This window comes from Canis lupus, chromosome 20, assembly GCF_003254725.2.
Source record: "Canis lupus dingo isolate Sandy chromosome 20, ASM325472v2, whole genome shotgun sequence".
Classification (NCBI taxonomy): domain Eukaryota; kingdom Metazoa; phylum Chordata; class Mammalia; order Carnivora; family Canidae; genus Canis; species Canis lupus.
The window spans coordinates 10,680,768-10,694,813 of NC_064262.1; the positions used below are offsets into that span (position 1 = coordinate 10,680,768).

Here is a 14,046-nt window from a genome sequence, read left to right on the forward strand (position 1 = left end):
AGCCTCTTATTGAAGCATAAATGATTTCAGGGCAATTTCAAAGAGCCACTTACCTTTCCAACGCATATCCATCAATGTGTTAAAGTCGGCTTTCAGAGCGTGATTTCAAATGGCAGGCATCATGTTCCCTGCTAAGATAAAGGCCCTCATGTCCTATTCAGTCATTGTGAAGGCTCTGTTACAGTATCACCACACAATAAATCAAGAATGCATTTGTTATTTATGAGAAGTTTAGAGTTCTTTGTATTTTCCTCCCGCATCTTTTCTGTCCTCCTTGTTCTGAGCTTGTTACTTCTTTCTCACTGTCATATTGGGGAGGATTATTAAGTAGGGCAATTGAAAACACCACCCACATCTGAATAGTTGAGTGTTTGTTGAAGAGGTTGGAAAGAATGAACACCTATTGGCTAGAGAACTGTGTCTGAGTGGCAGGCAAGATAACTTTGAAGAAAGAGGACAAAGGGTGCAGCTGGAAGACCACCACTTCCAGGCTCTCCACACCTCATTTTCCAAGAAGAACAGAGATTTCTCACGAGCTCCACAATGAATCGAACGAAAGAGGGTAAGCTCTGCGGTCAAAAACCCACCGAAGTCCACTTTATTCTTAACAATGGGAAATAATCTGTGCAGCCATGGAAAGACTAACTAGAAGCTGTTCCCAGGCATGGGAAACACATTTGTAAACATGCACAAAATTACTGAGGGCTTGGGAGGGTCTTTGCTCATTCACATTTTGTGTGGGGAGGGTTTGTGACTCCCAACTGTAGAATTTTTGCAGAAGCTATTTGTAGACATGCTGCCACATAAAGTGCTAGAAAGAAATATGGCTTTAGCAACACATCCCTATGGATGGCAGTGCTTACCTGAGCACACTGGGGGTGGGGGCTTCCAGGGCAGTAACCAGGAAAGTGAACTCTTTCAGACTATAGCCCTTCTGTAGGACACAGACACTAATTTAAACAGAGGATGACTTTAATAGCATCAGTTATGGAGGTGGTTTCCTTAAGCAAGTGGAGTAGGTTGGGATGACATAGCTTAGTGTCTGTGCTATTCTGGTTCTGAAGACTGGGAGAGAATGGGAAAGGCAGACTTTCTAGCATGGCCTATGACATTTGAGCAAGAATTATCCCTACCTGTGGGCAGAAGTGATGCCATCAAACAGCCCCTTGCTAGGTGTCACCGAACTCCACTGAGGATAACTGCACACAGCTGGCTTATTGCAGATGAAAACATCTTAACTTAGTCCACCTCTTTAGAACATCTTGCATGCAAGGATCAAGGACACTCCAACTGTCTACACTAATAATGGTTCTGTAATTCCAAAAAATCTTGATCAGGAAGATAAAATTGCAGATATTTTTGTAGTCTATTTCAGGAACTTCCTAAAAATCCATCTATTTGAACATAAGATTGATCATCCTATTACCAGGAAAATAAATTGCCATAGGGAAAGTTGTCCTATTTGGGGATCACATATCACTCTATGGGCTCAAATCCTCCCTTTAAACGACTGTTTACTCAAAGAGACACACTCCTCAACCCTCCTCGCTGTGTCCACCAACACGAAGCTATAATATCACACACTTTGCTCAATTCTGAAAGAAGTACCTTGATTCAGACACCCAAATTATAGAAAGATCTGCCCTTGCCCTTTCTCTCTTGAGAGGCTACAAAGACTCTAGAAATGTGGTGGCCTCCTTATTGCAGTAAATGGTAAATGTGACCTTGTTGTATCAACAGGCTATGTTGGTAACTCTGTGAGGGAGTTGGCAATTAGTACCCCACATACCAGGCTACTACTGTATATCTACTGCCTCATGGTCTTTCATGGGCCAAAGAAAATCAGAGATATATACCTAGGAGTGGAATTGCTAGTTCATATGGCAACTTTACGTTTAGCATCATAAAGAACTGCCCATCTATTATTTCTCTGCATTTCTGCTCTACCACTTAAAGAGAACTAATGCGATCAAAACAAAATGCCCAGGAATTTAGGAGCTAAAATAAGAATAAAAGGTTAAAAGGATTAATCTTCTAGGTTAACACTGAGAATTAAAAGATGAATTAATTGGGGGTAGGATGGCCAGGAAACATCAGTATTGTCAAATTATTACCTCCCGACAAATGTAAAAGAAAGTGGGTTGATGTAAGATGAAGCCTCCTCTCTCATTACCCTTTTGGGAGTTCCACTTAATTTCAGCAGGTTGGGCCATGTCATCTGCTTAAGAAAAAGTTAGAGGTCACAGAATTCCCTCTTGGAGCTGAGCTAAGTCTCTTGTTGTGCTGCCATTACTCACCCTTCCTGTTAATCTTTGATTTTGCCTCCTCACTTGAGGATGATTCGGTCTTCTACCCATTAATTCAGGGTTCTTAATTCAGGGTTCTTTCCCAGACTTTTCCAGAATTATGATGAGAAAAATTATCAATCAAACAGATAAGCTCAATTAGAAACCAAAGGTGCTGAAGTATACAGAACTGCATAAAACTCCTATCCATAAAACTCCTATACACAACTACATTAACTCCCTATTTATGAATAATGGGAATTTAATATGGATGTTATAGACTTCATAGAAAGAGTTATGCAGTTAAAGAACTGTGGTTAGGCAAATTATCTGCCCCATAACCCAAAGGTTTCTACAACCTAATTTCTTAAGCCTGTGAATATGTTACCTTACCTGACAAAAGGGGCTCTTATAGATGAAATAGGATTCCAGACCTTCAAAATAGATTATTCTGGATTATCTGGATGGGCCCCACATTGGCCCTTCAAAGTGGAAGAGGAAGGCACAAGGATCAGTGAGAGACATAGAACTCTGATAGAGAAGGCAGGAAAGACTGGAAGCTCCTGAGGGAGGGAGGCTCGAGCAGCCCTAGTGGGCTTTGAGGAAGGAGAGGGCCATACACCAATGCATCAAGACACCCTCTAGAAGGTGGGATCAACCCCCAGCTGCTGGTGAAGAAAGAGACCTCAGTCCCATAACACAAAGAACTGATTACTGCCAACAATATGAATGAGCAAGAAACATGTTATCACCTAGAGCTTCCAGAAGGAAACACAGCCCTGGTGACATGTTGATTTTAGCCCAGTGAGACCTGTGTTGACCTCTGACCTCTAAGAGGATTCTTTTGTGTTGTTTTCAGCCACTAAATTTCTGGTTATTATTAATGGCACTGATAAAAAAAAAACTAATAAAAGAAGCACAACCACAAATGTCATAGGCTTTCTTATATCAGGGAAATTATTGCAATTTATTCTCAAAGTGTTCTTGTGAAGTAGCTGTTTTGCTTGACTTCACTTTATTTTAAATACATAAGGGAACTGAGATTCAGAGATGTTAAATGATTTGCTTAAGCAATAAGTGGCAAAGGCAGGACTCTAGCTCAGGCCCTCTGACACTGCCTCCCTTTATAAGACTATCTCCCATTTGTTGGAAAACATTTCAAATCTAATTCCTATATTTTAATTTTAACATAATCAGGTCATTCTAGAATTTTTGGCTTCATAGGGTAGAAAGCTGGGCAGACCATATATAAACTCAGCTCTTTCCTTTTTGTACTTTTGGATTGATAGCAATTTCTGAGAGCCCCCCACCCCGCACCCCACCCCCGTTATAACAGTTGAACCATCTCCACTTCTCCTGATTACTTCTTCTTGCCTATGTATGATGCCTGAGTTCAAAATGCACATACTAATGAAATTCCACAATTTCCCTATAGAACAGAGTTGTATATCCAGAAACATGAAGTCATTTGCATGAATGCCTACAATGCCAAATGAAAAAAAATAGGGGTTTAGAGTTCTCTATTTACATGTTTGTGGAGCCATATTGATATTTATAAATACTATTAATCTTCCAGACGTTCATAGACTGAACACAGTTATACACCATCGACTACTAGAAAAATGCTGACAAAACAACGATGATCTGTTTCTTTAATTTTCAATATGTTTCAGAATATATACAAATACACATTTCCAAACAGAAGCTCTGTCTTTCCTGAGGCACCTTCTCTTGAAAGCTGCATTTCCTAACCCTTTATATAAGGTGTTTTTACATACTTACAGGTGTTTTGGGTCATTGATACTATTGACATATCATTGTTGATTTTTAAACAAACCAATTTCCAGAGAAAAAAGGCAAGCATATGCTCAAACCCAATTAGTGGAAATAACTCAGAATCTACTCTAAATCTAGATTAGGTGAATGAAGCACAATGCCAATGGCAGTAAGGTAGTGGTGGGCTCTGTGGGAACCTAGGAGACTATATTCCTTGTCTGAAGTGGGCAGCTGCTGCTTTGGTCCAGACACCTGTTACAGCATGGGATAAGGGCATGTATTGCCAGACTTTCGGATTTTTAAAAGAACAGCCCCAAATATAGTTCTTATGACATTTCTTGATTTCTAAAATATTGCCAAGTGATAAATTTTTTAAACATATATGCTATCTGTACTCAGTTTGGGGTTTCTTGTCTTAAGCTAGCTGACAACTATAGTTTATTGTAAGATTCAGAGATGCTCACAAATGCAAAGAACCCTCATCACCCTGGTCTCAGGTTAAAGGTCACCTTTTCGGGGAAGCCTTCTGTGTCCTGGTCACAGATCTAGTAACTGCAAAGAGTATGATTATAAACTAGGTCCTCTGATCCCAAATCCTTTGCTGTTATGACTCCTTCACTAAGGTAGCATTAAAGGGTAGAGAAGCAGGTGGCAGATGGGACCAGCATCAACGGCTTGATTTTTAAGTTACTTTCAGCAATACAAAAGTAGTTGGTGACTCTCTCACCTCATACCTCAGGATAGTAATGTCACCCCATGTTCTCAATAGCCACTGGTAGGTTTCAAAACTAAAGATCAACTGAAAGAAATCTAAAACCATCTTCTATCTCCCTTTCTCCAAAGAGAGGAAAATAGTCTATCTTCGCAATTTGAACAAGCCGACATACCACTTATAAAATGGAACCTGGAACCTGTCTGGTAAATCAAGTTCTTGGATGGATCCCTAAATCATATGGGATTGCTGACTAGGGTAGAACTTTGGATAAATCCTCTTACCCATTCATCCAACAGACACTGGAAATTCTACATTTAAATTGATAATCCTCATTCTTAGGTACTTTATAGTGTAATTCAATGGTCTGTTCATCTCCTCATCTAGTTAATATAGAACAAGCCATTTTTATATGTCAACCATTATGTTGGCTGCTGGGGTATAAAAAATAATGTAGCTATGCACTAGAAACTGACATTTTGAGCAGTTACAGATGATGTCATAAACTAAGGATATTAAATTATTGTTGCTGCTGTGGCTAACATTTGCTGAATATTTACTAAGTGCCAGGTACTGTTTTAAGTATGTTACATATATCACACATTTAATTCTTATGAAATTCATGCTACTATAACCCTGCTTTATAGCTAGTAAGTAGTGGAACAGACACTCAGATCCATTTAATCAGGTCTGCTTTGAAACCTATAGTCCTAACAGGAAAACTAAAAATTGTAAGATGAGTGCTATTAATTATGATGAGCAATAAGGTGATTCTATAAAAGAAGACTGTAAACTGAAGCTGAAGAAGTTCTAAGTTTTGACAACTTATATATATATTTTTTACCTTGTTAACATTGCTTTGATTATGGTTATCCATTACCTCACAGCTCATGCAATACTCTAAATTATCAGTGTGATTAGATTTTTAAAACATTTTTACTGTTGCAATTATGAAACAATAGTGTGATTAGTACTTTTATAGGCAGGTGTAAGTAAGTATTGATTGTAGCATATATAATTTGATTAAACAATAATTTCTGTAATCAACCGTACTTTTCATGTCTTCAGATGCCTCTGAGAGCCAAAATTCTAAGCGCTATGGAAGATTCAATATTTAACAAAAGCTCAACATTTAAAATTACATTTTGATCACCTCAATTTAATGAAATGTGAAAAAATTCTGCTTATTGAGGGTAGGCCCTTTTTCTTTTCTGATCTGGGCATATTTATAAAAAAAAGTATTAAAAAATTTTTTATGGCTACATTGAATGAGATTGGAAGTAAAAAGTATCATACTTAAATTCCCTTAATGTCTTGATAATGAAACAAGTCAGAGAACATTATAAATGATTTCCTAGGGCTCAAATGTTGTGAGCTAGACCTAGTTTTTCTGTCCAAGTTTTGACTCTTTCCCTAGAGCTCCTGCACTGTGGCCTCCAAATGGCTCCCTGTGGCTTTGGAGGGTCACACCCACATAGACAAGAGCTTCTTGGTATTCCAGATTAGTCAGCAGATGTCTAGTGGTTCATTCTATTGGACAGGCTTAGTTTGGCACCCGTCCCATTATGATGGCCCTGGCAATTGGCTTAAACAGAATCAGATCCCACCCCTGGTGTTGGGAACTCTCCAGGACAAACCACATGGCTAAAAGGAAACTTGGGTGCTCCTCCCATAAGGAGGAAGTTGCTGGTTGCTATACGTAATGTCCATCATTAAAAAGAGTCATACTCATTTGACATGGTTTTATTTGTCAACGAAGACCCCAAATGCCTACCATGTGGCAGGTACTTTGCTAGGAGATATGTAAAACAATGACTAAATTTTGGATTCTACCTTCCAGGAGCTTTTAGTCTCTAGGTGGAAAATAAGTTCAACAACGAACAAATCACTAAAAAAGCTCACAAGTCTCACATACCTCACAAGATCACCAAACTGGACTACTTTACAGAATGGCAGATGACTGTGGATCCAGAAAGGTTTAAGTATATCCATTCAGAGCCTTTTATGCAAAAGGAGTGCAATTGCCTGTAGGAAGATGCCTACTAAGAATGCTTGTTGTTTTTAGACTCTAACATTTTGGGATTTGAAATCATTTCAGTTACTTGAAAATTTAATATTTTGGGCACATGTAATTCCCTACTTATTGCAAATAAATGAAAAATGACAAAAGTTACCTTTATTTCTAATACACATAACAAATGTAGAGTTTACCTCATATCATATATTTAGAATTTGTAAAAGCACCTATTTTCATTTTTGCCTTGTTCCTGACATATTCCCCTATGCCAATTTTTTTTAAGGATTTTATTTATTTATTCATGGGAGACACAGTGAGAGAGAGGCAGAGACACAGGCAGAGGGAGAAGCAGGCTCCATGCAGGGAGCCTGATGCAGGACTCGATCCCAGGACCCTGGGATCGAGACCTGAGTGGAAGGCAGACACTCAACCACGGAGCCACCTAGGTGTCCCCCAAAATGCCAATTTTTAAATGGTGATGCATTATGCATTTTAAAGCATTTTGTTTTCTTCTTCATCCTGGGAACATGATTTATCTTTCAAAGTCCAATTCAAATATAAATCAAACGTAAATATAAAAATTAAATTATATAATATTTAAGCCCTTTAAATGCAATATATTCATTACGGACCCTTTATCCTACTCAGGGAACACCAGCTGCAGGGCCTGCCCCTCCTTTATCTTAGCATATCCATTAGCTCTCATCCTTTCTGACACACTGCAGATGTCTATTTGTTGCATTATCCCTTTTCCTGCTTTTCCACCGGGCATAATGTTTCACAGAATCTCTAGTGTGGTAGAGTACAAACCTGAGAAAATAAGTGGATTATTTCAGTGGAGGTCACATGGGGGGAGTAAATGGCTTTGCTCTTTATGAATTCCTTCCAATGAGTTCTTGTTCATGTAGAAATATCCTAATAGCAAACTGTGCCGTCATCTCTTAGCCCACAGAGGAGACAGACCCTGGGGCTACAGTCTGGCAGGCTGGAGGGTGCACGATGGCATTCTCTAACAGACGCACAGTCTTAGGCACCTGAACTCTGGAGGATTGGATACAGAACAGCAGAGCAGTCTGGTCGATAGGCTGGTTTCTTAAAACTCTGATTTCTTGGCTCAGAAATTCATTTGCAATTACTGACCACAGAGAAAGCGCTTGTGAAAATTTCATTTGCTAGAGATGATCTAACTGGGGATTGAAAGAGTACCCCTGAGTCTTTGTAAATGAGGAGAAGTACACTTGTCACTTGAAATGCTTTGTTTTGTTCTGTTGACTGGAAGAAAGCAAACCTACAAAACTATGTTTACCTGAATTACACTCTTAATAGAATTTTTAACTGAGTCAGAACGATTATAATGAAAGGAACTTTATGGACAGGGTGATGTTGGGTAAGACACCAAGCATTGCCTAGGCTGCCTGGGCCAAGGCTCCGGCTGTCCAGCTGTCCCGGATAGGGTGTAGGAGTGCCCTCTGGGTACTTATCTCCTCTTCTGTCTTTCCTTTGTGATGTAACTTCAACTTACTGATATCCTAAGGATCCTATAAAAGGCATCAAGAGGGTATTCAATTGCCTGTCAAGGCCAGTTATCTTAGCAGCCATCCTAAATTAAATTAACCCAGCCTCTCATTCTGAAAACCCCAGGTTCCTGGCTTAGTCATCTATACCTTCAAATGCATGTAGGATCAAGCATACACTACTGGATCCATGTGAGAATTCAGGTGTCTCGTCTGCTCTTCAGAACACAGCACTTTCTGCATGAAAAAGTAGAATAAAAAAACGTTCCCCCCTAATGCTATATCTAGCTTCCATGAACAAAAACAAAAGCCAAAGTGTATGTTTGCTCTAACTTTCCGGGCTAATGAAATAGTATTTTAAGTTGGGTAACATTTGAATGAGTAGTTGGAATGGAACTGTACCATTTCCTATGAGGCTTTCAAGACCTTAGGTTCTTGACTATTCTCTTTTCTCTTTCTTTAATGGATTTAAATGTTATTTATAGGTTAACAACTGGTTGGGTTTTTTTTTTTTTTTTTTAATTAACTGTAAAGGAGAACTCTTTTCTGAGCTTCAGACTTATCCAGCTCATTTTAGCTCTCATACACTTAAGAACACTAATTTAGGCTTCTCAATTTTATCCCCTTCTCCCACCCACTCTGGGCAGCCTTCCTAATCTTATGTGGCTACCATCTACACAGCCACTTCAGCTGTAAGCATGGGGTTCACTTTTGATTCTTATTTTTCCTTCAATCCCAACACCGAATGCATCACGACATTACATTCTTCTTCTTCTAAGATACATATATATAAATATATACACACATACATTATATGTGCAACCCTCACATGTTTCTACTCATTTCATAGCACTGCCATTACCATACTCTAAGCCAGTGGATCCCAAAGTGCCATCAGCATCACACACGGACTCTTAGAAAAGCAAGTATGTGAGCCTCCTCCCACTCGGAGACCTTCTGAGTAGAGGATGCTTTTCAGAAGATCGAAACTCCATCAAGGCAAAAGGGCCCCCAACAAGTCCCTGGTGGAATAGAGACAGGCCTATCAGGGGACCCACCTCAAGATATCCATAGGCCCTACCTGATCAATGGGTTACTTAACAACCAGGCATGGTTCCATATGTCCCCATACCCCCTCACCTTTCCCCTTTAAAAACAACTCCCACCTACCCACTTTTTTTGCTGGTTGCAGACAGGCTCTCCTTTGCTGGCCTAACCACCACTCCCTTGTGGTGTATGCAATAAACTTCTATCTCCTTTGTTTTGCCTCTGGGGAATCCTTTCCCCCAGCAGGCAGCACCGGCTTCCCCTCCATCACTACCCCCATTCGATCAAGAAAGACATCACATGAACCAGAAATCCTGACTGTGGGGCCCAGAAATTGTGTATTCACAAAGGCTCCAGATGATCCTGCTATTTGCTGCAGTTTAAGAATGCCTTCACTAGTCCCCATATTTTACTGGCCAGCTGAAATCAATTCACACTTGGTTTTCTTCTGCCAGTCTTGCCCCTCCCGATTCATCACCTTCCTAGCAGACAAAATAATTTTTTATTCCTAAATTTGATTGAGTCATTCCTTTGTTTAATACTTCTCAATGGCTTTTAAATGCACTCAGAATGAAATTGAAAAATGTTTGAGCATAGCCTGCAAGGGACTTCACACTCTGTGTCTTATCAATGACTGACCTCTCCTACCACACCTCCTCCTCTCCCTTAGTCATGCCTTTGCCATTGCAGCCTCCTGACCTGCTTGGTGGATCACTCCACAAGGCTGGCCTCTCATCCGGGAGGTTTCTCTCCAACCCCCATTATACTCCTTGCTCCATGCCTCTTCTCACACTTTCAAATTTCTGTATACACATCTGTTTACTTGTGTATCGTGCACTTCCAATCCTAGATCATCAATCTTTGAGAACAGGGACCCCATTTGTTTTCTTCCCCCCTCTGTGTACCCACTGCCACTTAAAATGCTTATCACATCAGAGATGCATTAAAAACAAAGAGATGAGGGACGCCTGGGTGTCTCAGAGGCTAAAGTTAAGCCTCTGCCTTCAGCTCAGGGTGTGATCCTGGGATCCTGGGACAAGTCCTGCATGGGGCTCTCTGCATGGAGCCTGCTTCTCCCTCTATGTCTCTGCCTCTCTCTGTGTGTCTCTAATGAATAAATAAAACCTTAAATACATACATACATACATACAAAGAGACAAAAACCTGCTAAATGACTAATCAAATGCAATTATTATGAAGGAAACAATGCAAACCAAGTAAAGAAAAATAAAATTGGTGTTGATGTTGGTTCTTAAAAACTGTGGGCTTAAGAATTCCCCAGGTAATATCTGAAGTTGGTGAAGCCTGGTTGGGATTCTTTTGCACGTGGACAAATCACACATGCCAGGATTTTAACACTGGTGCAGGGGGTTAGGCTAGCAAAGATTAGCACACCTATATAATCTTGTGTGTCTTACAATTAGCCTTGAGCAGTTCACATGTATACGACAGACCTTGATTCTCTTTAGTTCTGGTTGATCCATCTTTGTACCCCACAGGCAACACCCATTCAAAGCACACTCTGTGTATGTAAGCTGGGCTCTGCTATTTTGATTCTGCTTTTGATTACTACCCCCTTGATTACTACCCCCTTGAGTTTACCTGTTGAATTTTGTTTGCTTGTTTTGCTTTCATTTCCTCTTTTTGCTCACAAGTTTGGTATGCTTTAAGCTCAGGATAATTTTAGCTTTTTCTTTGCCTCTAGTACTCAGCATTCATCCCAGCCATGGCTGGTACTTGCTGTCTGGCTCCATCCATTCTTGGATGCCAGATCACAATCATTTGGACCTAATCATTATGTGAGCTCACTTGGATGGGAGATCTCAGGAGAGGGAGAACTGGACAGGTATAAATGTTGCTAGGCCAGAGCAATGCGCAAATGAGGTAGCCGGCCTGCCGTGGCCTCAACAACCCTCTCTTCATCCCCCACTTATGAACAATGCTCTCTGAGAAACCATGGCCCAAACTCCCTACCACTATGACATTAATTCTGTATTACACTCTCAAGAAGCCCTGCTCTCAATAATTTCCAAAGTGCCTTCTCAAGATATACACTGATAAAAGCTAACAGCCTAATTCTCAGCTTTGTAAGAGGTATTAGAAGGAATTTCCTGGGATAGGGCCTGGGATGGTTCATTTTATGTGCATTGGGTGGGTACCCAACCATCTGGTTAAGCAGTATTCTAGGTGTGTCTGTGAGGGTGTTTCTGAATGAGATGAATATTTAAGCTGGTACAGTGAATAAAACAGATTGCCCTCCTCTGTGTAAGTAGGCAACAACCTCAACAACCATGAAAGCTGAAATACAACAAAAAGGCTGAGTCAGAAAGAATCTTCTCTGCCTATCTTCCCATTGGGACATCAGTCTTCCCAACTTCATACTCAGACTGGAACTTACACAACTGGCTCTCCTGGGTCTCTGGCTTGCCAATTATACATCTTGGGATTTCTCCTCCTTTGTAACTAAAGAAGCCATTTCCTTATAGTCTATCTATCTACCATCTATCCTATTGGTCCCATTTCTCTGAAGAACCCAGAGTAACTCAGGAACCTTCTGGACAAAAGAAAATCATGTGTCTGTATAGACTATAATATTTATGAAGCAGGGATGTTCTACTCATTTATAAGCCTTGCCCAGTATAATCAGCCATGATGCCACTGCAGGAAGGGACTTGATGCAGAACCTCTGGAAGTGTAACCCTATCATGTACACCTCAGCACAGAGGTCCTGCAACACCCTTCCTTCTCTGACTTCTGCTGCACTAGGGTCCAGGACCCCAACCACCAGGCTGGGGAGGTGGTTGGGGTCCTGGATCCCTTCCAGGAGAGGAAAATCATGGGATGCATAGTGTGCTGAGCCCCAGCTATGTCTGGCTCAGCAAGAGCGGAGATGCCATAGCTCATGTTCTTTACTCTCTGTGAAGATTGATGTATTTATTTAAATTAATAATGATTTCAAGTAGGGCACAAATATTACGAGAAGCACACCGTTAAATGTTGAACCTGAAATATTAAGAAACTAAAACATTTTTTTTAAATGGCCAGAAGGCTATTAGCTAACATGGAAGCAGACACATTCTAAACAGAACATAAACAACTTCAGCAGAATATAAATGATAATCAGACAAAGCCATTCAATGACTAAATATGGTGGAATGAGACAAAAGCAAGGTCAATCCACAACTGGGTCTGAAATTAGACAGAAACAAAGATACTCGGCAACCACAAAAATAGCATCTCCCTTCTTCAGTTCTCTAAAGTGTCCATTGTTTCTGTTTTAAGTGACTCATCCCCTATGCAAAAATCATCAAGACATACTACTATCAACTTGTGTCTATTTCCTAAGAGGACCCAAAACCAAAAGTAGCTCTCATTTCCCTAAACCTCCTTAAAATCACCCACCTCAGCCCCCAACATAAAATAAATGACAACCTTTAAAATGAGGGTCTTAGATGAAACCCATTATTTTGGCAAAATTGGACACTTTTAAGTCAACTTAAAAGGACGAATACATTTATTGAGAGCGAGAGAGGGAGAGAGAGAAAGAGAGAGAGAGTGAGTGTAAAACTTGTGTCTGACTACAGAAGAGCTCCTGATGATCTCTGGCTGGTGCACTTTTATCTAACTTTGCAAAAGGAAGTGGCTGCTTACTCAAGGTCACATTTGACAGGAAGAGGGGTTGGTTACAGACATTAAAGAGAAAGATATTTTAAAGTACTAGCAGGTAACTTGTTTATTACACAATTCAAGCCTCAGGTCAAATGAGACCATTCATCTAAATGCTGAGTATAATGCCCAGCACAAATTCAAAGTATGTTTTTATCATCACAATCATCATCACTATCATTCTTTTATTATTATGGATTATCAAGCCCTACACATGATTGTAACAGGATGAATATGCAATTGTATATCCACACAAACCTAAAAACAAGAACATTTGGCTAATTGAGCATATTAGAAGCCTGTTCACTCATCACGTCAGCAAAGGAAGAGGAACAAGTAATACTCACATTGAGCTGAAGTTCGTCTGTCCACTGTCCGATCAGACGGTAACCGGGATTGGTGGTGTTTGTGGTCTGGTACTGAAAGATGTCATAACGCCCAGGTGCATCCCCATTTTTGTTAAACATTACTGGGGTGCCTGCACTCCCTGAGGAAGACAAAAAAAAAAATGCCAGCTTTTATAATAGAGATTCCTTCTACCTCTTATGCCGTGGGTGATGGTCTGGAGACCTGCTGATGAGCAAGGTACCTAGTAGATACCCCATTATTTAATAGGTTCCCCCTAAATGGGCAATGTGTAACTATGGCCAGTGGATGCTTCCTAGGGAAGGTTGAAAGGTGAGCTGCTCCCTGCTTTGAACAGTTCTATTTCTCAATATTTTGTAGTATTTCATGCTAATCTTTTCTCCTTGTGAAGAACATTAAATGTGTTAAATGAGGCCATCCTAAGTTGTGTTATTATTTTAGTTTCCACCTAATTATCAATTGTGGTTAGTAAAGAACCATTTCAAAGATAATACATTTTAAAAAGGAAATCTAAGAGAATTAAAAAACAACCAAAGGAAAAAGTTTACTTAAATATGTACTTGGCTATTGATTGCATTTAAACATATTTGTTGCTGATTATTTCTCATTTATATGTTAACTAGTCCAAAATGCATAGCAACATACCTGGAAAGGATTTAGTAG

At 40.0% G+C, this 14,046-nt stretch overlaps 1 protein-coding gene across 1 annotated transcript in view; it reads right to left on the bottom strand.

Annotated features, from left to right (window-relative positions):
• GRM7 (glutamate metabotropic receptor 7) overlaps nucleotides 1-14,046 on the bottom strand; it is an 827,750-nt gene that overhangs the window by 247,926 nt on the left and 565,778 nt on the right. The window contains 1 exon segment of the mRNA XM_025451007.3: nucleotides 13,365-13,504. Within this exon segment, the coding sequence (XP_025306792.1) occupies nucleotides 13,365-13,504 (140 nt within the window).